This window comes from Lathamus discolor, chromosome Z (genome assembly GCF_037157495.1).
Source record: "Lathamus discolor isolate bLatDis1 chromosome Z, bLatDis1.hap1, whole genome shotgun sequence".
In the NCBI taxonomy this organism is placed as follows: Eukaryota; Metazoa; Chordata; class Aves; order Psittaciformes; family Psittacidae; genus Lathamus; species Lathamus discolor.
This window is the reverse complement of record NC_088909.1, coordinates 25,871,184-25,897,948: the sequence shown is the minus strand read 5'-3', so window position 1 is coordinate 25,897,948 and position 26,765 is coordinate 25,871,184. Positions and strand designations below refer to the sequence as shown.

At 53.9% G+C, this 26,765-nt stretch overlaps 1 protein-coding gene across 1 annotated transcript in view; it reads right to left on the bottom strand.

Annotated features, from left to right (window-relative positions):
* Positions 1–20,109, bottom strand: part of LOC136005914 (hydrocephalus-inducing protein-like) — a gene marked incomplete at its 5' end in the record, with an annotated part of 42,119 nt that extends 22,010 nt beyond the window's left edge. Inside the window, 11 exons of the mRNA XM_065663804.1 lie at positions 397–561; positions 1,020–1,155; positions 2,428–2,528; positions 3,111–3,346; positions 8,039–8,138; positions 11,893–12,086; positions 13,544–13,668; positions 14,521–14,720; positions 15,268–15,402; positions 18,539–18,658; positions 20,020–20,109. Of these exons, the coding sequence (XP_065519876.1) occupies positions 397–561; positions 1,020–1,155; positions 2,428–2,528; positions 3,111–3,346; positions 8,039–8,138; positions 11,893–12,086; positions 13,544–13,668; positions 14,521–14,720; positions 15,268–15,402; positions 18,539–18,658; positions 20,020–20,109 (1,602 nt within the window). The remainder of the gene's footprint in view (positions 1–396; positions 562–1,019; positions 1,156–2,427; positions 2,529–3,110; positions 3,347–8,038; positions 8,139–11,892; positions 12,087–13,543; positions 13,669–14,520; positions 14,721–15,267; positions 15,403–18,538; positions 18,659–20,019) is intronic.
* Positions 20,110–26,765: the final 6,656 nt, after the last annotated feature.

The window sequence follows — 26,765 nt, the reverse complement described above, 5'->3', positions numbered from 1 at the left end:
CAGAGGAGCTATGGCTGCCCCATCCGTGGCACTGTTCAAGGCCAGCTTGGATGTGGCTACCAGCTCCCGAAGCTGCACTCAAGCCATAAGGCAGACCTAGAGGAAATGACACCCAGAAACTCCCATTTGTGCAGGCAACACCCAGCCAGGTTTTGACCAGCATTTGCAGGCTGCGAGCAGCAGCCGAGCACGAGCACAGCGCCTTGAGGATGGATTGACCGGGCACAGGGTCACTCAGTCCCATGTCTTCTCCAGGCATTAGTGTTGCTTATGCCACGAATGCCTTCTTTCCTTGTAGACAACAGCCATAGATCATTTTCCCTGGAAGAACCCCTGTACGCTCTACATCCCACCAAGATGAGAGGCACAAAGGCACACGTCTGCCCCAGCACTCACCAGTGGGGATTCTTTACTCCCAAACACCGCAACACGTGCAACGGTGTCCTGCTTTCCCGTCACCTGGACTTCCAGTGTGAACGGGATCTCCACCGAGCTCTGAGGCTGGATAATCCCACGGGGCTCAGGGCTGGAGTACCACACAGCAGCAGCATCCTTGTTCTCCTATAAGGGACAGAGCCAAACACGGCTTCAGACTGACCTTTGAGGAAACTTTCAACTCTTTAACATCTACCACAACGCCAACTCACACACGTGTCTAAAAATGCCTAGGAGAAAGCAGAAAGGCACAACTCAAGATGCAAGACATGTATGGGTTCAGCATCCCGAGGGGGGCCAACAGCTGCTGCCTCCACAACCCCCCGTCCCGTGCTGGCAGCCTCCTTGCAGCAGCTTTTCACAACCCTACAAGTTCTCCCGCATTGAAAGCATCCCGAAGACTTGAATATAATCTGCTTCCTGGAGAGTTTAAGCTGCTTCCTGGAGTTGATATTCAGGTAGCTTCCTGTTCCCAGCAAACCTTTAGGGTTGAATACAAACCAGCAACATCTTAACCAAACCCGTTTTTTCCCTAACAAACCCCTAGGTGACATTGGAGGCAGGAGGCGGATGCGATGCCAAACCTGAGGAAGAGCCCAGTAGCAGCCTGGAAGGTTGCTGTCGTTCACAAGGGTCAGCATCTGCTGGTAAGGGACTTTGAGAGAGCATCGTCCAAAGGTCAGAGCCGGGTGGAGCACTCGCAGCGGGGGAATTACACATCTAGGCAGAGAGATGAGCAAAAGGGAATTAGATTCTGACACAGCGTTGCTTACTTGTTTACTTCTCAATGAGCACCAAATGGAGCACGACCCATTTGTCACCGTCAAATAGACATTTGATACGCCTACAGTGAGAAACAGCCTTCAACTTCTTTTTACCCAACAACCTCTTGCAAAAGAGGGGCAGACCCTGAGTCTCAGCATCACAAAAGCTGCTCAGTGCCCAGGCAGAGCACGGTGCCCTGTCCCAGGTCAGCTTTGCCCCTCCTTTGCCCCAGGAGGCTCGCAAGGACCCTCTCAATGGCCCCAGCGAGGTGTGAGCTCTGAGGGAGCTTTCCCACCGAGGAGCAGCGCTCGCCAAGGCTCCAGGAACACCAGACTCCAGTGTCTCAGGGAAAACACCGCTGTGTCCCTGCCTGAAATCCAGCCCTTTACCCCAGCAACGCAGGGTGCAGGCCACCACCTGCCCTGCGCCGTGAGCGATAACCCTCTCCCAGGCCCTGTGGCTGCCTTGGTCCTTTCCCCACGGGTCCGCACGCCAGCTGCTCCCATTTGCACTTGTTCTACACAACTGCAGCCCAGGCACTGACTGCACAACTCTGCCCGGGAGAGGGAACAGCACCGGTGAAATGCATCCCTCTTGCCGTTGAACTGACGCCCACCGCAGCACAACAGGCCTGAATGTGGCTGAAGCAAGAACAACTTTGAGCTTAACTCTGAGAACATCAATGCTCAGCAGAGCCAGACGGAAGCACAAAAACCTGAGCTCACCTTCCACACCAAGGACTACTTTGTCTGTCACAAGATCTCGCCTTTACTTTTCCCTCACCAGTCCTGCCCTAAGCCCCTTGCCCGTCTGCACGGCCCCTCCTTAACTGAGGCAGACAACAGCTTGCAGCAGCTGCTTGCTGTGGCCCAAACCAGTCCTGGATTCTGGCCACAACCCAGCACAAGTCCAACACTTGCAGGAAGGAGGAGAGGCGGCCCTTTGGAAACATTACACCTCAAGCCCCCAGAGCAGGCCGATAAGGAATATAATCACAGTTTCCTGTAGGAGAAGGCCCTGGGCCGTGCCTGTGCCTGAGCACAAGTGCTGCTCATCATGGACTGCTTTCCATGCGCTGCTGTTCTCCTGTCTAGCTGGGCAGAACTAGCTCATTGAGCAATGCTCCTCGTTTGGAGCTGGAGCCAGCCAGCTCTACGCAAGGCAGCACCACTTGCTTCTGGCAGATGCATAGGGAAAGAAGAGGGGCTGCAAGGGAAGCGTTGGTACCTGGCTCTGACGGGCAGTGATAACACCTCTCTGCCAACACCATCCACATCAACCACCAGGGCCAGCTTGTATCTCTTCACGGTGTTGGAGCACAGGGTGACCTGGAAGACAAGAGCATCAAATACTTCATCACTCCCAAAACCCATCGGCCATATGCAGTGCCCTCCACATCTCCTTCCACAGCAAGGAAAGGGAGGATTTAGTAGATATGAGGAAGATGAGGTATCAGGAAGAAGTTCTTCCTTGTGCGGGGGCTGAGGCCCTGGCACCGGTTGCCCAGAGAAGCTGCGGCTGCCCCATCCCTGGCAGTGTTCAAGGCCAGTTTGGATGTGGCTTGGAGCAGCCTCGTCTGGTGGAAGGTGTCCCTGCCCATGGCAGGGGGCTGGAACTGCATGAGCTGTAAGGTCCCTTCCAACCCAAAACAGGCTAGGATTCTGTGATGTTTGCCTTTAATTCTTCTGCTGGTTCATGTGTAGAGCACAGTCTCTGGCAGTAACAGAAGTCTTTGGACAATACCTGAATTACTGAATGCGCTTTGCGTTGCCAGGGCAGATGTAGAGCCCAACACTAGTGCCCAACTCTTACTCGCAGGATGCTCAGAGCCAGCAGTGCTAAAGCCCCCTCAATGCCACCGAAGCTCCAGCTCCACCTCTGAAGCACACAGGGCTGGACTCTTCGCGTACCTGGATATCCAAGTGTCCCTTGGCGCAGATGGTCCCTGTGCAGGGCCTGATAGTAAATTCAGCTGGCTTCTTGGCACCTGGGGCTCGCTTTCTCCATGACGGACCAGTGCTGTCTGACACCTGAGCAAAACTGGTCACGCTGGGTGCTCCCGAGCTGTCCCCAGGAATGCGAAGGTTGAAGTTGAAGGGCACCGAGGAAGTGTTAGTGAGGCGGCAGCACAGGGTGCGAGGAAAGCCTGGGAAAAGGACACAACAGGAGTTTATTATCCCGTGACTCCTGGGGTGGACATCCTGCGGTGATAAAACTGCGCTTGGAGTTTGCCTCCTTTCAATGGCAATTACAGCTGATTGAGAAGCTCTGTGGGGAAGTCGTCGTCAATGACGGTCCCTTTTACGCTTGTCACACAGAAATGCCACTCTGACACAAGTGTCTCTAACTGTGAGGAGCTCTCACCTCCCCCAGACCAGCACCAATTCCTTCTCAACCGTGACGGTGCATCCAGAACATTTACTCTCAAAAGTCAGTCCAGAAAAGTCCCTGTGAACTCCACAAACACTCCCACAGTTTTCGAGAGATAAAAGCAGTATGTTGTCATCAAAGAGATGATCCAGGAAAGGAAAGGAAAGATGAAATTGGCAGCCACAGCATGATGCAGAGCACTCTGAAGCAGTTTCTCCAGACAGGAACCTCGGTGCATCTCCTGGTTTGGGACAATCGAGACTGAGCCTGTGGCAGCTCACGGCCCACTTCACTGGAGGCAAACCTGATGCTTGCTCAAGAACAAGCAGGACCTGTGTCTCACCCTCCCGAAGGAGTGGGGACAAACGGCCATGCTGCACACCGCCTTTCATTACCCCACAAAGGCTGACATGGCTTCAGCTTTGGTACTTGCTTTCCATAATGGAAGCCACTGACACAATCGCAGCTGATCTGGGGGGTTGAGTTCACATTTAAACTTGAGACCATCTCAGTGAGAAGTCCTTTGCGAGACTGAGGTGGAGAACCAGAATCTGCATCTCAGTGGAGAAGCTCTGGGTGCACAGCCGCCAGCTCTGTCAGCAGAGCTGGGCTTTTGGTGGGGAAGGAGGAGCCCATGTCTGAAGACATGGGCGCCCAATGCGGAGCTACTGCTTGGCCATGTTACCTGGGAGCTGACAACGAGTTGGCCTCACAGCACTAATTGATTTCTCACGCTAATGGTCAGGTGGGTAAATGGTGCCCTTGCCTCACAACAGCAAAATTCACCCAGGGCACCTACAACTTGCCTTCAACTCCCTTCTCCAGTTGGCCGCGGACAAGAAAGACTTTCACAGTCATTCTGTTGCTGAGGACTGGCAGATTGGGGCTGGACTGACTGTGAGGGACACCAGAGAACACTGACTTTCTACTCCCTCCGTTCTATTTGAACCATTCAATTGGCTCTGTGCCATTCTGTCTGGTTCTGTTTGATCTCATGATGGCAAAATACTGCCTAGCAGCTGGCAGTCCTGGTTTTGACATGCTGAAGGCAGCTATGGAGGAACACAAGTGACAATGCTGTCCTGGACAAGTGCTCCATCTGGGTAAGGCTCAGACCTCCCACCCTGCAGCCCAAGCCCAGGGCACACTCACCAAAGGAGACTTCACCGAAGCGGAGGGACGATACATTGAAATGAAACGCCGGCCCAGTGACACAGCCACTGTGAGGACAAAGGCAGAGGAGACATGGCCTCGGTTAAAGAGAACTGCAAAGCCTTCAGCTTTCCTTACCGTTCCGGTGGGTAAAAGCCAGCCTGAGAACCTCAGGGGGTTTCACATCAAGCCCTCACCCTCATGCTCAGCACAGCATCCAGGTGGACGGGAGGCAGCCAAAGCAAAGCGGTCAGCAGCCCATAGCTGCTTGTGGGGCTTGGGGCACAGTGTCATGCAGGGTATGCCCCCAGGTTGTTGATGGCCTGAGGAAGGACACCAAACAAGCGATGACTGCGTGCCTCAGTTTCCCCATCTGTAATGTGTTGGACACAGGGGTGTCCCCAGTAAAGCACACTCAATGTAACTACCCTTCCCAGCCACAGCTTTCCTGCTTTGGCATTTCTTAGCTGGGACCGCTCTTCCCATGGAGTACAGGAACACCTTGCTCAGAAGATCTTGATCCACGCAATCGTTATGGGGGCAGGACTTTGAGACACGAAGCTGGGGGAGCCCCAGACATCCCTTGACAAGAGCCGCAACAGCTCAACAGAGCGGACAGTTGAATCTTGGAGGAAAATATCAGCCAACCACCAGGGCACCAGCTGACCCATCCAAGAGCAACACGTCTTAAACCACCCAACACAGAATCGTCAAATCATCTACGCTGGAAAAGACCTTTAAGATCATCAAGTCCAACTGTCACCCCAGCGCTGCCAAGCCCACCACTAATCCGTGTCACTAAGGGCCTCGTCTACACGGTTTGGGAACACTTCCAGGGATGGTGACTCCACCACTGCCCGGGGCAGTCTCTTCTAATGCCTGACCACCCTTTCGGGGAGAAACTGTTCCTAACATCAAGTCTAAATCTGCCCTGCACACACTGAGGCCGTTTCCTCTTGTCCTTTCCCTTGTTACTTGGGAGAAGAGACCAGCCACCTCCTGGCTCCATCCTCCTTTCAAGTAGTTGCAGGCATAACGGAACCTGAACACACCGCATCTCCTCACCTGCCCTTAAATTCAGCAGACTTGAAGGCTCCAAACTCCAGGACTCACCAACATCCACCTGAATCACCACGTGAAGCTGCACAACACCCATTAATTTATTTCATGGTTGATGCCAACCAATGCCAGCTCTGCCTCTCAGCTCAAAATCAAGGACCACAGCAACTGGTGTGTTCAACCCAACCTATTCCATGGCTCCCTCTTGCTGACAATTCCACTTCACTTGCTGCTGCGGTCGCAAGGAGTCAGCATCAAACTGGAGTCAAGGTTAGTGTGGGCTCCTAGTGTGGGGATGCCAGGATGAGAGCCAAGATCAAGACCTCAGACAAGCCTTTTCTTTCTCTGCTCCATCAGCAAATGAGGTAGGTGGGAGATGACTACCCAGAGAGAGCTACAGATGTGGCCGCCAAGCTCTTAGAACCCTCCTCACCTCACAGTCAGCGTCAGAGGCTCAGGGGATCCCTTCACATTGAACTGGAATTCCTCTGTGAACTGCCCCACGACACTGGCATTGAAGGAGATCCAGATGGCCTGATGATCAAAAGGCAAAAGCATGCCCTCCCGGGGGCCAAAGGTGAAGCAGGAGCCCAGAGCTCTCTCCGGAGGGACCACGCTGAAGGGAGTCTCAGTAACTCCTCTGTTGAGCAGGAACACCTGCAGCAGCAGTGAGAAGGCAACATGGAAATACATGAGGAATCCTCTTTGCTTACAGAAGGCTCACTTCTTTTCTAGTTTAGCAATTAACATCTGTAAAAGGCAGAAGATGCTGAGCGCTGCTGCCAAATACAACAGGACGAGTTCTGCCTCGGGGTTTTTTTCCATGCAAAGCAGGGATAACTTCACACAAACAGAGCCACTCTGGGCTTATTCCCCTGACACAGAGCACTCCACTTGACCTGCAGTGCCAAGCTCCTGCTCAGCACCACCAAGTTGATTCAGACCCATCCCACAGCTCCACGAGGCTCGCTGCTGCCCGGGAGCCATCCGGATCCACCCCATGCCCTGCGCCCCGTCCTGCTCACCCTGTAGCTGTGGCTTGAGCCAACAGTCACCTCCCCGATGCTCAGCTGGTCACAGCTGAGTTGGACCTGGGGCCCGACGCCTTCCCCGCTGATGCACAGGGGCAGCCTGGTCTCACAGCCTGTGGAGGGAAATCTCTGTGAGTGCAATTCCCTCTGCTACCCAGCACTTTCCAGGTTGTCTCAGTGCTGCTGCCGGTCCCTGGGCTGGATGGAACCAGCTCTAGATGCTCCAGGAGAAGATACGGGACCCATCTTGTCCCTCAGGACATGCGTCTTGGGGCTGCTTTCTCATTTCTAACCAACCCCCTGGGCTGGTGTCTCAGAGAACCACAGAATGATTTGTGTTGGAAAGGACCTTAAGATCACCCAGTTCCAACCCCTTGCCATGGACAGGGACAACTTCCACTAGAGCAGCTTGCTTCAAGTCCCATCCAGCCTGAACTTGAACATTGCCACGGTCGGAGCAACTTCCTTGGGCAGCCTCTTCCAGTGCCTCACCACTCTCACAGGAAAGAATTTCTTCTGTATATCTAAACTAAATCTCCCCTGTTTAAGCTCGAACCCATCAGCCCTTGTCTTATCTCTCCAGTCCCCGATGAAGGCTCTCTCTCCAGTCATGGAAAACCAGCCTTCTCACTGAGCAGATCACATAAGCCATAAATGTACTGCTAACGTGCACATCCCTTGGTGCAAAGGCAACCGAGACCTCAAGGCTTACAGCTAAACTCCAAGGTGGTCCTTTCCCTTACATTTGCTAGAGATGACAGAGCACAAGATCTTCAGTCTGAAGGCTGCTCTCAGCCACTGAAGCAGCCTAAGGTGCCTGAATCCTGGCTCAAATTTTGGATGAGCTCTCACTGCCATCCCAGCCTACTCTGCACACAAAGTGAGCAGCACGAGAAGGAGGAGAGAGCCACGCCACAAAGACTCATCTTGGAGGTAACTGGTCTACAGGGGCCTGGTGCTCCTTCACTAAAGCTGTGTTGCAAATGCTGGCAAAGCCATGGCGGGAAAGCTTATTCCTTCACTGCTTGGTCACTTCTGGGATCAGGAAGGCAGAGCCAGGCATCCTGAGCCCTGGCCTCCGACAGGAGACCACCGGGAACCACGGGGACAGCGGCGTGTGCCAGCACTGCCCTGTTGAGCCCTCCAGAACTACATGAGGTCCGAGTGGGCTGGAAGAGTGTTTCTACCTCCTCTGTGGGAACAGGAGCAGGAGGAAAGAGCTGTACCTGCGATGTCACAGTAGACTGTCTCTTGGTAGACTCTGGCTTCTTTGGGCTTAAAGATCACATTGATTTCAAGGGAAGAATTGGGCAAGACATCTCCCTCCTGAAACAGAAGTGACAGCAAACCATTTATCTTCAAACATCACATTCTTGTTTCCACTGCAGCCCTGGAAGCCTTTATTTAGAGCATCAGCAAAGAGCAAGGAGCAAGCAACGCTTGCCAACAGGATTTACAGGAGAGCTTGGAAGCAGCAGCTTCCAAAGTCCCTCGCCTTTACTGGCACCCGGAAGGGGCATTTTGTTCCCCTCAGAAGAGACTGAGCTCTTGCTCGCGGATTTAAGTCTGGGCCACGCTACCAGTTTCTGCAACTCTCTGCTGCTCTCGCAGAGGATCCTGGCACTGGTGCTCAGTCCCAGGAAGCCCTGCCACACATTTCAGGAGGCATCCCTGGTTTCTATAGGCTCTCACTTCCTGCAGCTGGTTTAAGGAAAGGCACCTCTCAGCCTTACATGGGCTGCAGGAGCAACCAAGAAGAGAACAGCAGCCCCTTCCTCGGAAAACAAAATAGAAAAAATAAACTACTTTCACCCACTGTAAAAGAAAGAAGAGGTTGGGATTATTCCAGGGTTTACTCCAAGATGAGAAGGGATGCTGTGCTGCTCAGACAGCAGCCATTCTTCATCTCAAGACCATGCAAATACTCAGAAGGCAGGCTCTGGCTGATTGAAGGCCATGGGGTTTTTGCTGGCATCACCAGGAAAGTGAGCAGTTTTCTCTACCTATCTGCAGTAGAACTCAAAAAGCCCGTTTAAACCTGCCAGCCTCGTGTCCAGGCTCACAGACGACACTGGAAGGGAGACTCAGACGTGGTATAAATCCAGGTTTTAGGAAGGGATTGCTGTGCTTGGGCTCAATTTGGCCTCCTTTCCACCCAGGACCATTGCATTCTGCAGGTCAGTATGTGAACTAACAGTGCACCAGTGTCCTTTCTTCAGCCCCGCGCGCTACGTGGGAATGTGTCCTTACGGAGAATAACTGATACCTCTGAACACTGTGAGGACACTCATGAAGTGCCCTTAATTCACAGCCCTTGCAGCAGAGCCCAGCCTGGGGTCGGCTCTTGCTGCTGTTCAGAAATGCTTTTTCCAACAAGTGCCCCTAGCCTCACCAGAAACCGGATGTCTCCTCTCTTGGCACATCAAGCAGCTGATGTGGGATCTGCCAAGGGACCTCCTTCAGAGATGAGAAGGAGGAGGAGCAGCAGGAAGGGAGGTTCTCAGCCATCACTTACCATGGGCACAATGGTGAAAATATCACTGCAGAAAGGCATGGAGCCTCCCTGCACCTCTGTCCCGTGGTTCTGGGAGCTGCAGATGGGAAGGGAAGGGTGTTCTCTGAGAGGGGGGACCAGCCCGTGCTCCGCAGGAACATCAACCAGCTTGTCCTCTTCCAGCCTCTGCAGCCTGTGCCATGGGAGAGACGAACCAAGCAGATAATTGAATAAGCAGCAGATTTGCAAAGCCTGCCGTGTCAGTGCACGAGCAGCAAAGCACTCGGCGAGGAAGAGCAGCAGCTCAGCACAGGGCTGACCCTGAGACACAGGCTCCCACATGGATCCCATTACTGCCGTTCTTCCCAGCACAGCAAGGAGTTTTACTCCTCGCTGACGAGCTAACAAGAGGTTTCTTAAAGCTGGCAGCCCTCAAGAAAAAGCCTCCTGCATTGGGAGGGGAGAAGCAACTGGCTTTCAGCTGCTCGTTACCAGCATCACACTTTTCCCCTTCCCTTTTGCACCCACAGGGGTGAGGAGACAGTATCTGCACTGCCTTCCACCAGAGGATCCCGGTGCACTTCCAAAGCAAAGCAACGGATTTGGGCATCCCATCACTTCAGTGACACAAATGGGTTTCTGAGCATGAAAACAGAGGTGCCAAGAGACGAAGGGACTCTGCCCAGCATCACCTAGTAAAGAAGTCAGGACGAGCATCTCTGAATGCAAACCCTACGTGGAATCTTGAACCACCTCATCTTTTCCCTCGTTTTGGCCTCCACTGCAGAGCTGTGATGCACTTAACCTCTCCCTTTATTGGCGGCTGCAGCAGAAATCATTCTAGCGTTTAAAGACCACAAGCGGGAGATGAAAGGGGAGCCCTGCTGCAGAGCGGTTGCTCCTTGCTGGCACACTGCTGTCCCCCCTTCACGCTCCAGTCCCCTGGCCATGAAGAACCAGCGGGTGACAGCACTGGGGGACCAGGGGAAAGCTCCACGTGCAGCAAATCGAGGCAACGCCGTGTGAACGATCATCACCCAGCTAAATCCAAACGCAAAGAGAAGGGAAACAGGCAAGGACGTTACTTGCTGCACACACACTGAGCCTCGCGCACATGCTGTGCATGAGGAGGGCTTCCACACACTGGCGTGAGCAGCCCTCAACTCAAGCTCCGTCAGCAGGCCAGAATCACATCCCCAAAAGCGCTGCAGGAGGGACACCTTCTAATGGGCCATGTCTTTTGGGGTCACATCCCAACACAGGCTCCTGCACTGCCTCCTCTCAGAAAAAGGCCCTCTCTCCTCTGAGATCTCAAAAGCTTCTCTGACAGCAGGACGGTGACCTTGGACCATCCCCAAAACTACAAGTAAGGAGGAACCAAGCGTCGTGCTCAGAGTCAAGGACAGAGACTGGCACGACAGCAAGTCTCATACGTAAAAAATCAGGTTGAAGTGAACTCTGGGGAAAGCTGGTGGCTTCTGAGGGGACAGAGGATCACCCAGGGTCCAGTCCGAGACAGGCAGGTGGGGAGAGATGCTAAAGAAATGGTCCAGGGAAGAATCAAGGCAAGCTCACGAGATTTTCTTTTAACTCAGTGCGTTTGCACAGAACTCACACACTGTGTCATTAAAAACAGACAACAGTGGAAAACTAGTTCTGGCCTTTGAGGCATTTCTGACCTAATTACGCTGAACTTGATGTGCTCAAAGCCCTTGAAAAGTGCTGCAGTTCAAGGCAGTTTCCTGATCAGCTCTGGGTTCAGACTAACTCCTGTATATCTGCACCCATCTGAGCCTGAGAAGTCGCACAAGGATTGCCCAAGTCACATAAGCTTTAAAGTGTCATTTCCAGTTCATCCCCCCAGGCTGTGAGTGTTTCTCTGCTGCCTGAAATGGCAATTTCAAAGCTTTGCCAGAGACACCCTTGGAAGAACCTGCCCCATCTCTCACCACCACGACGACACAGGTTGCTGAAGCCCAAAAGCACTTCCAAGTCCTGGCTGCCCTCCCTTCCCCGCAGAGCCCTCCACATCTGCCCAGCCTATGAGGAAGGGGAGAAACACCTCGTTGGGCCAGAAACCAGGACACTGAAAGGCAATTCCCCAGCCTACGGCAGGACGGCCTCCACCTTCTGGGCCAACCAAGCACTCTACCCTGCCTGTGACTGGAAAAGGAGCCTGCCAGCTTATCAAAGAAGAAACTGCTAGAGTATCACAATAGCTGTGCCACCTGCAGCTCTTCAGGGCTACTGCTCAGTGCAGTCCCAGGTACCGAGTGCTGACACCTTCCTCAGCCTCATGGACCCTCCGTAGTGCACGGATCTCTGAACTCAATAGTTTGCCGCTCCCAAACGTGAGTTTGCCCTCTCAGGCAATCCAGTGATTGCACTCAACCTTCTCTCCCCAAAACATCATCCTCAGCTGTAGCACGGCTGGGACTGCAATGGCAAGGGTTAAGCTCCACGCTGTGCATGGGTTTACGTGCCCTAATCCGTTCAAAAGCCCCAACAGCCCTCTGAGACCGTGTGTTAGTTTTCCCCTGGGGCATCTATCTTTCTGAGACGAATCTCTCAAACAAACCTCAGCTTCTGCCGCTCCTCCTCTTCCTGATCAACAAAACGCTTCCACTGGAAGTGGGCCGTGATGGCACTCTGATTGTGGATGACCAGGGATCTTAGCTTTGACAGCGTGACAGAAGTCTTCTCAACTGTCAAGGAGCTCTTGTCAAGCCTGATGTTGACATTTACAGCTGTTCCACAAAGGCTTTTGTGAACATCTTCACCTGGAACAAAGCAAAAGCAAGTCTTGGCTCATCTCACTTGCTGACGGAAGTACAAGGAACAGAGCAATCTGCAGGCAACAGAAGAAAGAGCTGCAGTTTTGAGCTGCATAAGCAGTTCCCCGGATCAGGACACTTAGCATATCCTGACAGCTGCACATGCTACAGCATGAGGATGTCCTGGCACCACCTTAGGCACCTTATTTTGAGGGACGTTCGTGGAGATGTATCTTTTCAGATGTGCCCGGGTGCCCTTTGGGCTGCCATCCCACTCAGGTCACAGGGAATTCTACATCCAAGTCACTCAGGGACGCTGAGGAGCGCCACCTCAGCCATGCCTTGCCCAGGGTCTCCTGCAGGCAGGAGATGCCCCCAGTGTCGTGTCATCCTCATCTCCTGGTCCTGAAATATTGGGCATAGCTCTGATCTCAGAACCCAAGCGGAAGCATTTGAAATGCAATGGAGAAGGGCAGAAACAACAATGGAAACTACAGAGCAGCTTCTGTGCTGAGCTCTGCACTCAACAGGCTGCTACTGGGCCCTCGGATCCATCTGCCAACTCCTTCTTTGGCTCCTGCTACGGTCACAGCCAGGTGCCTCACCACTGCCCGCACATTCTTCCTTGTCAAACGTGCTGCTGTTACCACTTCACCACCGGAGAAGTGAGTCCCTTCACTAGGGTAAGTGTCCTCTGGAAGGCTGGAGACTTACTTCCAGCACCAGAGCAACACGCACAGCAGCACAGCCATTTCAAAGTGTTTCTCCAAGGTGGTGTTCACGACCTACCTTCAGACATCATTGCACCCTCACATTACTGACTCCAGCCAGCCCTAGCAGCAGCTTGCTCATAAACCTCACCACTAAAGAACTGCTGCTAACAAGGCGGTTTCTACAGAATCATTCCCAGGCTACAGCAAAGCTCAGAGCACCCTAATGGCTACCGCTGCCACAGTTACTGCTCCTCCTGGTCACAAGTCCTCAGCATGGCCCAGCTCTCAGCACAGCACCAACTGTACCCATGCAGCACATCACAAGAAGAGGGTCTCTACCTCAAAGGCCTTCCCAGGAACTGTAACACAACAGATCGGGATGAAAAGCAATGACCCGTCAGGAGAGCTCTAGGGGACAGGTTGCAGGCTCTTCAGAGAGCTCTCTTGCACGTTAAAAGCCATCTCCTTTTCAGTCAGGCTCCCTGCTGTGAGTTCTTCTGCAATGGAGCACCCAGAATATTCGCCATCGCCCCCGGTGCACCGTGCGCAGGAAGATCTGCCTGCCTTGTTACAGGCTGAAATATTCCAGCACAGGAATATCTGGCAGCCAGCAGGGGAGCTTTGCTCTACTCAGCGTGAAGGAACCTTGCAGAAGGCATTCAACAGGACAATGAAGCCACCAGATGATGACAGACAGCGCAGACAGCGCTCTGTTTCGAAGGACACACGGAGGGTGCACCACGCGCTTACCTGTGTCATAGTGAACGATCATTGGACTGGTATAAACACCGGTCTTTGGTGGGTGGAATTCCACCGTGACTTCCATCGCTTCTCCAACGCCAAGAGTCCCAATGGAGGGATCCACAGAGAAAGGGCTGCAACACAAAGAGAGAGATCAGGACTGTATGGGAGATCCGGGCCCTCCGTTAAGTTTGCAGTCTAGTTCGCTTCAGCTCACTTGTGCAAGCAAGGAGCAAGCAAACCACAGTCGGTACAAGAAAACCAGAACATCCAGGATCAAAAATGGAGCGGGTGACTCTCCCTGCTGAAAGAGAACCAGACCTCAGAAGATCCCGCGGTATACCACGACCCCAGCCCCCCACACTCTGCACCCAGTTCTCAGTTCTCAGCTCTTCACCTCTGCACACGTGCAATCCAGTTACTCAGAATTCTACTTTTTTGTGTAGTTCACTTAAAACTTTCCTAATGCTTCCCATTTCTTTATTGCAACTTGGGACTGAAATAGTTCATTGCCGAAGTTCGGGAACTCTTAAAACCCTTGTCAAGGAGCTCTCAACACACGCTCTATTACCCAGTAGAGTAGTTGGCAAGCGCCTTGCAAATAGATGCTAGACTTCACTGGGTATTTACTGTGGTGGTGCCTCTCACCAGCTCATTGCTTGCCTGTTTCTTGAGGCTGTGTTTGGGATCCGTGACCTGAGCCCCTCGAACTGTTCTCTGCCACACAGCACCTTCTTCAGCAGTCAAGCTGCCTTCCTACCTTGCCTCTTCCAACCCAACAGCATCAGACCTGCAAGATGCTGCGTTGGAGACACCACTGCAGTGTAAAACGTGCTTGCAGAGCTTTCTCAAAACACTGCAAGCAATGGCAAACCCCACGTGTCCTGCCCATCTCCAGCACCTCAGATGCTCTGCCTCCTTTTTCTCACAGTTTACAAGCCCATGACCACGCAACAGCGTTTTGCGCAAGGGATGAGCTCCTTTACCTCAGAGTGGTGATGCTGTAGCAAGCCTCCCGCTTCCCCACGTTGCGCACCAGCAGAGTTTTCTGGGTGCTGAACCTGACTGGACACTCGGAGAAGTTCAGCTGCTCAGGGAAGTCCAGGCTGGCTCGGGCACCTATGGCTCGGATAGGCACAAAGAACTTCTCCCTCTCTGTGATGATGATAAGCTCGTCGAAATAATCCTGCAGGGAGAGAAACAATCTCAGCACAGTGCCTTTAGCACCATGCCCATGGCAGAAGAAGAGCTGCTGGTTTCTGTGACTCTCACAGTAGCATTCGGCAATGTACATGCACTTTTTACCTTCATGGCCTTTCATTACAGATTATTTCACAAGCAGGGGCAGCCAGGGACCATGGGGCAGATCCTCTTTAGTTTCTACAGGCATGCTGCCCGAGGGTAGGCCAGAGTATTGAACTACATTTAAGCAGCAAACAGAAGATGAGGAAAAGGCCATGCACAGGCAGCAGACTCAGCCCTGAAGCCAACAGACGTTACGTTAAATATTCCACCACTGAAGGGGAAAACAGCCTGAAACAGGCAAGAGCCTCCAGCCTATGGGAGCACAACCTTCTCCCCCAGGAAAGAGTCTCCCCCAGGTCTAGATCCAGTGCAACTCCACTGAACGCAGGCCACTTCTTCAAAACCCACACCACATGCCTGCTTTGGAACCCAGCCCTGCAGGTTCACCTTCCCCTCAAGGCGCCATCTCTCGGGACCTCCACTCTCACCTTGTCCTCATCAGGTCTGAAAAGGATGCGGTAGGTTGAAGACATGCCCGGTGCTACCTTATAGTCCTCATTACTCGGGCTGATCAACTCGAAGTAAGGAGAGTTCCCCAGGATGACGTTCAGCAGACGAGGAACCTGCAGGGAAGACACAAGTAGGATTTTGTCGCTTGTGGAAACATGAGAAGGGACCAGGACAGGCCATGTGACATCCTTCCTTACCACCTTTCCAAAACACTTTTAGCTCTGAAGCTACACGCACGTAACACACGAGGGTGGACTTGAATCCCTTCTGCTGAGCTACACAGCTGCAGCACAGAGACAGTAGGAACAACACGCCCTGCTCTGAAGGCAGCAGGAAGGAGATGCAGTACCTCAAGTCACCTGCGTATTCAACAAGCCCAAAGAACATGCTTGCTTCTGCCTGCACACATCCATGCAGTCATACCTCTGGAGGGGGAATGTATTATCTGAAGGCAAACCAGCGTGCGTTATACGGGGAGGGAAGGAAGTCACTTCTGACACACCAGGGTGGAGCGGGGTGGTCAAGCTGCGGTGCTAGTCATGGCGGTGGACCAGCAAGAGAAGCAGACCACAGACACTCTGGGCTTCCTGAGAATAAAAGCTTACCTCAAGAGCAAAAGGACGAGCGCAGGAAGACAAAAGAACAACCCCAGGAAGAAGCAGATGGCTAAGAGAATTTAAAGGGGGCTGCAAAGCAGCAAGGGAGATCCGTAATACAAGGAAAGGCTGGTGCAGAGATGAGAACACCCAACGTGCCTCTACGATGGATACCACAGGCACGGAGACAGCAAACAGACATTCTCTAGCACACAGGCAGCAACGCCCCAGCACCCAATCTCATCTCAGAAAGCATAACAAGGAGACTTTGAATGGCAGGCAGCTCCACTGATGAACACGACGAGCCTTGGAAAAAATGCAGGCTCATTCTGCACCCCTGACCCAAGCCTGGTGACCCATGGCCAAGGCAGCCCTGGACGCTCTAAACACCCTTTGCTCCCACCAATGCCCTGGGGCAGCAAGCTCCAGGAGCCCATTTCCCACTGCAGCCACACGTTCTGGTCGCCAAGTCCCTTGGCACGTGAGCCCAGGTGGCAAAGATCTTCAGCAAGAGCCACCCAGGATGCCTCTGAGGGTGCTGAGGAGCAGCCTGAAGACAGGAAAGCAATTCGACAGCAAGTAGGCAAGAGCAGTAAGCATAGAGTGCAGCACTTCCGTATCGGAGTGAATACAGAGCACCTATTGGGCTCGATTACACTTTGCCTCTGTTACACATTGCTGCTAGCTGCAGTTTTAGGGGGTAGACAACCTCAGCTACCACGCAGGATACATCAGTAGGATTCCGAGGAATGTGGGAAACTCGTGAGACAGAGCACAATGTTCCTTTTCTCCAGGACATGACCAAAACCCAGCAAAATTAGAACATAATGAACTCTCTTGGGATTAGCATCTCTATCTTTGTGCATTTAAATATGCCAAGGGTTTTCCTTAGAGCCGATCTGCCTTTTACACCAGGGCTCTCCGACGCCTGAGGTTGTACCAGCTTCACAACTGATTCATTTTGGGTAAAATCAACAGTTCACACACTGCCTCCCCTTCACAGGGCATAGAAATCCCAAGCTGCAGCTGTTACCAGTCTATTACGTTTTATTGGGAATGGCACCAACATCAATGCAGGTGTTGTTTTCCACTTGGGAAGCACGAATAGAGCAAATTCACTGTTTGCCTCTTTGCTGGTACTTGGCAAAGGCAAACATTCTGAGGTGCTGCACGGATGAGGGAGCAGCTGAAGCCAAAAGGCACAGTGGGAATGAAGCAGAGCAGTAGGAAAAGAGAAGCTGAGGCCCATTTTAATAAGCAAAGGGCACACCTGCAGCAAAGATTGCCCAAAGTCACTGTGAACCACACCAGTGGTGTCCCTTGGGCATAGGTACCCACATTGCAACTTCCCAGTATGCCCAAGCTACACCAGGAATGACACAGTACTCTCTGGGAGTAACTGAGGGACCATACCTTCATCCTTCCTTGCCAAAGGCTCTTCCATGCTCTACCACGTCCCTGTAAAACCTGTTATCTCAGGAGATACTCTGACTTCTCTTGCTCTTCCTCCCCCTACATTAAGCCCTGACGGTGTCACTCCTTTTGTCCCCTCCTTTGTTTCTCCCAACAGGGAGATTTGAGGAGGGCGTTAATTCACCTGCACACTTCCACCTCCCCCCCGCTCCCCGCTGTGCCCTCCTCTCACACACACGTCTTGCTCTTTCTTACACAACCGGATCCTGAATTACGCCTGTTTCTCACCTTTCTCTGCTTCCAGCACACTTCCTCTTACGTACCAAGAGAATCCCTGTGCGGAAGAAAGCGCTCCGCGACAGGACGTTGAACTCAGCCCCTTTCCTCCCTCCAGCTTGCTCTTGGCACATGCCTCACTGGAGCAAACGTTTCCCCAGCTGAAATTCAAAAGGTCTCCATTTCCCCCTCTACAGCAGAGCAGAACAAAGTTGCTGCCACTTCTCAACTTCTCCCTGCTCATTTTTCTTAGGAAATCTCAACAGGATCACAATCTTTCCCGTTCAAGTTGGAGACCTTCAGGAGCACATTACCCTGCCTGTGCTGGGATTCTCCAAAGAGAAAGCACAGCCACGCTGGCTTAGAAACACCTGAGCAGAACCGAACTAAGCTTAGCAGGAGCCTCAAGTGGCACCTCAAGTCCTTCCCTTTAACTGCTGCTGCTAAGCCAGCCTGTTTCCCCTGCTCTTCCAAAACACCCAGCCTGGAGTGCTAATGCCAGGAGTTACAACTTACTCCAGCACAAAGTGGAGAAAACTCAAGCCCTGTGCTTTGACACGGAGTTGCACACAGGGGGCTCAACAGGCTGAGAGAGGGAAACATGCCCTGCCAGAAACCAAGATTAACCAAGGAGCCACCGGGACATGGTGCACACTCGCGGTAAAGCATGACAGCAGGCAAGCACTGCCCAGCCCTCGACATTCCCATCAGTCCAGGGCTTTCAAGGGGAAGCATGCTGGCTCAGAAAGCTCCTTTGGCTTAGTTACCACCAGTGCGCGGCCAAAACCAGCGGCAGAATCCCCAGCATGGCAACATTTCCCCCATCTTGCAGAATCACGCTGCTGAGACATTTTATTCTGGATGCGCTGCGCTGCAGCAGGTAACTTGCTCTGCTGCACACCACGTGAATTCCACTGCTCTCCTCCTCCAGCCCAGTGCTCAGCCTCCACAGCCCAGCACTTACCCTGTCGATGTTCCTCAGAGCTAGCGCCGCTATGTAGAACTGGCGGGGAACGTAGTTCTCAAACACCACCTCGGATGGGAACGGCTGGAACAACCTCTGGTCCAGGCCAACTGCTGAGAACTGCAGATGCAAGACAGAGCAGAGAGAGCTTCAGCTGCTGGGAGAAAGATTAACGAATGAAGATCCCACACTGATCTCCAGTAAATACAGTCTCTTGGTGAGTACATCTGCCCAGCTCACACTAGGAGATGGGAGCCCACCCACCTCCGCTCTCAGCTCACAAAACGTTTCTGGACCATGTTGAGCAGCCTCAAGCTAAGAAGCTCTTTTGCAGGCTGTTTCTCCAGGCTGCCTTCTCCAAAAGGCAAAGCAGCGCCCACCTCCAGCAGAGCCCTCTGCTAAGGGGCTCACTCAGCTCCAGACGCTTGCTGGAACAGTCACGAGCACTCAGGGAGCAAGCAAAACCCAGGAGTTTCCAGGAGCCTCCACAGGAAACAATTTGCAGGTGAACTTCCCTCTGAGACAGCGAGACTGAGTCCCACGCATCCCAAATATCTTTTTGGCTTTTTGATGCAGACCCGAGAAACCAGTCGGAAGACACCAGTACCAGGGAGGAAAGGCCAACAAGAAAGAAACAGGGCAGGAGGGAAACAGACAAATGAGGTGAATGCTGGATGGGGATGAAGTTTCAGCTGAAGTCTCAGCATCAGGGGGCAACTTGAGCTAGACTGCAATTCGTATCCCCTTTCCCCACGAGCTTTAAGTTGATGCTTCACTGTATTCTCTTACTGCTCGTTTCTTGAACACCGCTGCAGAAGCAGCTCTGAAAAATGCACGCAAAGACCAAACGCTGACCCAGCAGAGGCAGTACTTGGAGATAATTCCTCCCTGCTTGCTCTCCCCTCTCCCAGCTGCACTGCTGTCACTCGAGAGACACAGGCAGCTCTCCCGCTTCTCCACAAAAGCCATGCTCAGGCCGAGCCCAGTAGCTGTCGCACTGCCAGTTATTTGGGCGCCCGTCTTACGTGTTCCCACCTCCTGTGCTGCCTGGGGCAACCCGTAACCGATGTGCTACATCAGGTCTCTTGCTGGCAGCTTTCTGCTCAACAGCCTACCTCAGTCATCCACCCACCTGGACTGTGTGTTAGACTGAGCAGTCCTGCAAGAAAAGCAGCTTTGAACATCCATCTAAGAGAACACTGATCCAGGCAAAGCGCATCCACTCTCCTCTGCCCAGCAAAACCCACCCACTGCAGCAGAGGTTCCACTGCCTTTGTGCAGACCAGGACTTCAATGGCTCATTGGAGAAATGTGTTTTTTGCCTTTCCCCCAGCAGAAAGAACTCCACCACCACCAGTTGGAAATGACGACAGGACCTCATCACCAAGCTGCTTGGGTAAGCTGGAGGCAAGGCTGCCACAAGCACGTGCCCTCTTCAAATGTCACATCAAACGGCAAGGAGAAGAGCAGGGAAAGGCTACCTTTTGATGGGAGACTTCACCCATGTCCCGAAGCTGGGTAGCCCGGGGCCGCCTCATCTCCCGAGGGCTGGCCAGCCTCTGCCTGGTGGTGAGAGACTCTTCTGCCTCTCTGACCAGCTTCGGATTACGAGATGCTACCACTCTGCTCTGGAATCCATCCGCCCTTCTGGAGGACCTCATGGGCCGGGGGGTCTTGCCACTGGCCATGTCGCAGAGGTCGCCTGGAAGAAGCAACAGTTGGACAATCCACAACCCCAGAACCTTAAAACCCTGGACCCACGGAACCCTGGAACCCCGCAACCTCAGGGAAGGGCTCTTAAAGCTCACCCAGTTCCAACCCCCTGCCACGGGCAGGGACACCTTCCACTAGGGCAGGTTGCTCCAAGCCCCGTCCAACCTGGCCTTGAACACTGCCAGGAATGGGGCAGCCACAGCTTCTCTGGGCAACCTGTGCCAGGGCCTCGCCATTCCTGGCACACCCAAAGGACACAGCTGTGTCTCCAGCCTCTGGCATCCTTCCTAAGCGGAGAACACAGGGCCTCCCCACCCTCATTCATGATTAGACCATATTTAGGCTCCATTCATAGACGTAAAACCCCACAACAAACAGACCCTGAGCCAAAACAGCCTTTTGCTCTGGGGGCAGTCCCACGAGCCACACAGACGCACCAGGCGCTACTGGCACTTCTCACCCTCTCTGCAAGGAGCCTGATGATGTTTCTAACTAAGTCAGCACAGAGTTCAAGACTCTGATTAAGAACTATAGTTTCTCAAGGCTACTTTGCCTGGCTCACGTTACAAAGATTATCTGGCAAAAACGGCTCCTTCCAGGCAGGAAATCACCCCACTGCCCAAGAGCATTTCTCCATGCAGAAGGACGCCCTAATTTTCACTTGTTAACACCCAAACTCCAGGCTCCCTACAGGCACTCCAGGCTGCCACAGCAGGAAAAAAGCAGGAAACCATCGAAGGCACATGAGCAATTAGCTCAGAGCTACGTAAAATCCAGGATGATATTCCCTCCTGCTTCCCTGTGCTCCACATCACCTCTGCTGTGTGCACTTGCTGTACACAGCAAGACAGCATCTAGGCAAAGACGGCCATTCCCTGCCCCTCGACTGCTCCCCACACCCTGCAAGCAAGGCAATCACTTCATTCCTTTACTGCCAAGGCAGCGACAGCACGGCACGTGTTTGTGGTGCCAGGCCCTCCACGGCTTCAGGAAACAAGGCTACCGTTTCCTTTTGTCCTTGCAAGAAACTCCAGAGCTCTGCACTGCCCTACGGACAGGAGGACCTGCTGCAGCAAGAGCTGGGATTTAGAGCTGGAAATAACTCCTTTACAAGGGAGAAACCTAATGGGGATGATCCAGCATTAAGCTGGGTTTCAGTGGTTTCTTACCGGGTCTTAAGAATAACTGCCTTATTCGTTCCAATTCTCCGAGCTGTGATTTCACTTCACTTGAAACGAACCCTGTCGTCGCCCCCACAACGCTTATTTCCAGAGGGCTTCCAACCTCCACAGCCCAGCCAGCCCAGCAGCTTCCCCCCGCGCCCTGGAGCAAGGCTCTTCCACAGCCCCAGAGCCTGCAGGGACCAGCCTCCCAGAGGAGCAGGAAAGGAGCACAACGGAGCAATCGGGCACATCTCCCTGCAGGGGCAGGACAAACCAGCCACCAGGACACAGCACCCCTCCAGCCCACCACCCCACGGCTCCCTGCTCCCCACCTCAGACAGCCAAGGCTCCCTTTGCTGCAGGACCTACAGCCTAGCTCCAAGTCTCTACCCTCCCTGCAAGTTGCACGGCAATTTCAGAGCCCGTTCAAGCCCTTCTACCTGCCCAGCCCTGCTCTTAGCCCAGGGATGTTTAAATCCTGCCGGCTATCACACAACTGCCCCATCCCTGCTGCCAGCGGAGCTGCCTCCTCCCTGCCCAGGGCCAGACGCTACCTGAGCACGGGTGATTCACGCTTCTCCTGGAGGATTCCTCCGTGCGGGGCCCAGCCTTGGCTCCTGAATGCCCTCGCGCTGCTCGGCAGCTGTGGGCAGCTGCAGGGACAGGAGCCGCCCAGGGACGCCTCGGTGTGGCTCTTGCCCACCAGCACAGCAGCTAACTGCTGCTGGGCTGCCAACAGCCAGGGGAACCTGGGCAGCAAAGGACAGGGCTGGCACCTGGGCTGCCCAGCCCCTCTCCTCAACGCTCTGGCTTTGCCAGCTAGGGCAGGGTTTCACCAGCGCCTCGAGGAAGCAGAGCTCAGAGCCTGACAGTAGCTCAAGCCTGCTCCTGCCTCAGCGGCTCAGCAACTCCTGCTCTCACTGGGCCACGGCTGCTGCTCGCCTTTAACAGCAGCAGCTCCCCTGTACGTCACAATAGGCGAGGGCCACACGTGGCTTCCACGGCCACCGCAGGGCCTTGCTAAAGCTACAGCCTTGCGGATCCCTGCAGCCCCCCTACGCCTTCAATGTCTCCCCCGCAGTGAAGCCCTGCACCAGGGCTAAAGTGCACCTTACAGCAGCATTTGGTCATGCTCCGTGAGCGACACATAAATTGCTGGAGACACCGCAGATGAGCCAAGAATTTCTCTGCTTCAGCAGGAAAGAAAAAAGCTTCCGCACTGACTACAAAGCAACCATTTAATTCCTACTTTGCTGGCCCACGAGGAGCCCCGCCACACCAGGGCCATGGCCAGCCTGCCTTTGGGGTGACCCCTGTTGCTGTCCCTGGTGAGCACCCGTCGATGACTTTGTACCCATTAAGCCTGCGCACACGGGCACACGCACCACACAAGGCCACCCAACTGCCCGGGGCATCTCAGCTGCCAGGAGCTTCACACGTTTGCAGCACAGCGTTTGCCAGAAACAAAAGCTTCCCATGAGACTCGGGGCCACAGGCAAAGCAAATCCTCACACCTGCCTGGCGGGGAACGTGGAGCCCTCACTTTGAAACCAACACTCATCATCTGGGCCTTTACAACACAGGCAGGGAGGATATGAGCCCCGAGTGCTAACTGGCTCTCCAGGCAGCCAGCCTCTGGAAACACTCCAAAACATGTCCCGCACCATGTCCAGCCACGAATCCAGCTGGAAACTGGAGAGCTCAGGCAAAGACACCTCAGGCGTGACACCCCTGTGTGCTGAAGGCACCAAGGCAGAAGCTCTCTAACTAAAGGAAATCTCTTACAAAAGCTCTACCACAGCTGACATCATTAATAGGAGCCCACTAGTAGAGCTTCCTGCTATTTCCTTCAAAACCTTCAACTGCCAGCCAACGCTGAGACAGCCCAAGCTCCCTTCCAGAGTCATAGAATCATAGAATCATAGAATAGTTAGGGCTGGAAAGGGCCTCAAGATCATCTAGTTCCAACCCCCCTGCCATGGCCAGGGACACCTCACACTAAACCATCCCACGCAAGGCTTCATCCAACCTGGCCTCGAACACCGCCAGGGATGGAGCACTCACAACCTCCCTGGGCAACCCATTCCAGTGTCTCACCACCCTAACAGGAAAGAATTTCCTCCTTAGATCCAATCTAAACTTCCCCTGTTTAAGTTTTAACCCCTTACCCCTTGTGCTGTCACTACAGTCCCTGATGAAGAGTCCCTCCCCAGCATCCCTATAGGCCCCCTTCAGGTACTGGAAGGCTGCTATTAGGTCCCCACGCAGCCTTCTCTTCTCCACGCTGAACAGCCCCAACTTGCTCAGCCTATCTTCATACGGGAGGCGCTCCAGTCCCCTGATCATCCTCGTGGCCCTCCTCTGGACTTGTTCCAGCAGTTCCATGTCCTTTTTATGTCGAGGACACCAGAACTGCACACAATACTCCAGGTGAGGTCTCACAAGAGCAGAGTAGAGGGGCAGGATCACCTCTTTCGACCTGCTGGTCTCGCTCCTTTTCATGCAGCCCAGGATACGGTTGGCTTTCTGGGCTGCGAGCGCACACTGCCGGCTCATGTTCATTTCCTCATCGACCAGCACCCCCAGGTCCTTCTCTGCAGGGCCGCTCTGAATCTCTTCTTTGCCCAACCTGTAGCTGTGCCTGGGATTGCTCCAACCCAGGTGTAGGACCTTGCACTTGTCATGGTTGAACTTCATAAGGTTGGCATCAGCCCACCTTACAAGCGTGTCAAAGTCCCTCTGGATGGGATCCCTTCCCTCCAGCATATCAACCGGACCACACAGCTTGGTGTCACTGGCAAACTTGCTGAGGGCGCACTCAAGCCCACTGTCCATGTCAGCGACAAAGATGTTGAGTAAGACCGGTCCCAACACCGATCCCTGAGGGACACCACTCGTTACCGGTCTCCAGCCGGACATCGAGCCATTGAGCACAACTCTTTGCGTGCGGCCGTCCAGCCAGTTCTTTATCCACCGAGTGGTCCATCCATCAAATTGATATCTCTCCAATTCAGAGAGAAGGATGTCGTGTGGGACAGTGTCAAACGCTTTGCACAAGTCCAGGTAGATGACACCAACTGCTTTACCCTTGTCCATCAGTTCTGTAGCCCCATCATAGAAGGCCACCACATTGGTCAGGTAGGATTTCCCCTTAGTGAAGCCATGCTGGCTGTCACCAAGCACCTTGTTGTTTTTCATGTGCCTTAGCATGCTGTCCAGGAGAATGTGCTCCAAGATTTTACCAGGCACAGAGGTGAGACTCACTGCTCTGTAATTCCCCGCGTCTTCCATTTTCCCCTTCTTGAAAATGGGGGTTATATTTCCCGTTTTCCAGTCGTCGGGAACTTCACCTGGCTGCCATTATTTTTCAAATATGATGGCCAGTAGCTTAGCAACGTCATTCGCCAGCTCCTTCAGGACCCGCGGATGGATTCCATCAGGTTCCATGGACTTGTGCACGTTCAAGTTCTTAAGACGGTCTTGAACCAGATCCTCTCCTATAGTGGGCCTAAGGTCTTCATTCTCAAATTTTTACCTTTAAGTGGAACCGACTGAAGTCTTAACCGCGCTTTCCCAAAGAATCTTAGAGAATAACAGAATCGTAGAACGCTTTGGATTGGAAAGGACCTTAAGATCCTCTAGTTCCAACACCCTGTCACAGGGAGGGACACCTCACACAAGAACATGGTGCCCAAGCCCCGTCCAACCTGGCCTTGAACACTGCCAGGGATGGAGCATTCACCACTGCTTTGGGCAACCTGTGCCAGTGCCCCACCACCCGCACAGTGAAGAATTTCTTCCTTCTAGCTAACCTGAACTTCCTCTGTTTCACTTTAAGCCCATCACCCCTTGTCCTCTTGATACAGTCCCTGATCAAGAGTCCCTCCCCAGCATGCTGGTAGGCCCCCTTCAGATACTGGAAGGCTGCTATGAGGTCTCCACCCCGCCTTCCCTTCTCCACGCTGAACAGCCCCAGCTTTCTCAGCCTGTCTTTGTACAGGAGCTGCTCCATCCCCCTTAGCATCCTCGTGGCCCTCCTCTGGATTTGCTCCAACAGCTCTAGGTCCTTCTGTTGAGGACACCAGAACTGTACACTGTGCTCCCAGTGGGGGTCTCATGAGAGCAGAGGAGCAGGATCACCTCCCTTGACCTGCTGGTCATGCTCTTGGTGATACAGCCCAGGACACAGGGGGTTTCCGGGCTCAAGCGCACGCTGAAGCGCCTCATGTTCCAACCCCCAGGTCCTTCTCCTCACGCTGCTCTGAATCACTTCTCTGCGCAGCCTGCAGCTGTGCCTGGGATTGCCCTGACCCAGGGCCAGGAGCCTGCACTCGGCTTTGCTGAACTTCATGAGGCTGGCCACCTCTCCAGCATGTGCAGGTCCCTCTGGATGCCATCCCTTCCCTCCAGCACGCCGGCTGCACCACACAGCTTGGTGTTGTCTGCAAGCTTGCTGAGGGCGCTCGATCCCACTGTCTGTGTCAGCGACAAAGATGTTGAACAGGGTCTGCCCCAACACCGACCCCTGACGGACACCATTCGTCACTGGTCTCCGTTTACACATTGAGCCATTGACCGCGACTCTCTGTGTGCAGTCATCCAGCCAATTCCTTGTCCAGCGGCTGTGCATCCAGCGAATTCATGCCTCTCCCGTTTAGAGACAAGGACGTCGTGTGGGAGGATGCTAAATGAAATTTATTGGCTCCAGAGAGCACGAACGTGGCGGGAAGGGCCAGGGGCAGCTGGTCACTTGCGGGTGGAGGGCAGGCCCCGGAGGTGGTAGATCCAGGAGCCGCCAGGGCAAGAGACCACCAGCCTGCTGGTGACAGGAGCTGGGCCGCCCGTGAAGGAGACGGTGATGGTGGTGCTGCTCTTGGCGCGCAGCATCTCGGGGGCCCTGACGCTGAAGGCCGGGTGCTTTACGGCATACTGGAACGCCGTGGCCCTCGGGAAGACGTTCCTGAAGGAGATGGAGGTGGTGCCGCCGGCTGGGATGAGGAAGGGGCCCTGGGGTTCAGGGGGCAGCGCAAGGCCGATGAGTGGGATGCAGTACTGCCCGCCCAGTGCAGAGCTGAGCTGCAGCGTGGCCTTGGCTTTGCCCAGGTGGCAGGGCTCAAAAGTCACTTCCACATTCAGCTCCGAGCCCCCAGCGCTGGCGGGTGCCGCACTGATGGATTTTGCCATCTGGAAGTCGGCACAGTCGGTCTGCGCAGGGGAGACAAGAGACCATGGGGGGTTGGTCACAACAGCAGAGCCAGCGCCTCGGGAAGAACACGATGGTCCCCTGGCCCTGGCCCGTCCCACCCAGACCATAGCCCTGGTGAGTGCCTGCGGTGAATGGGCACGAGAAG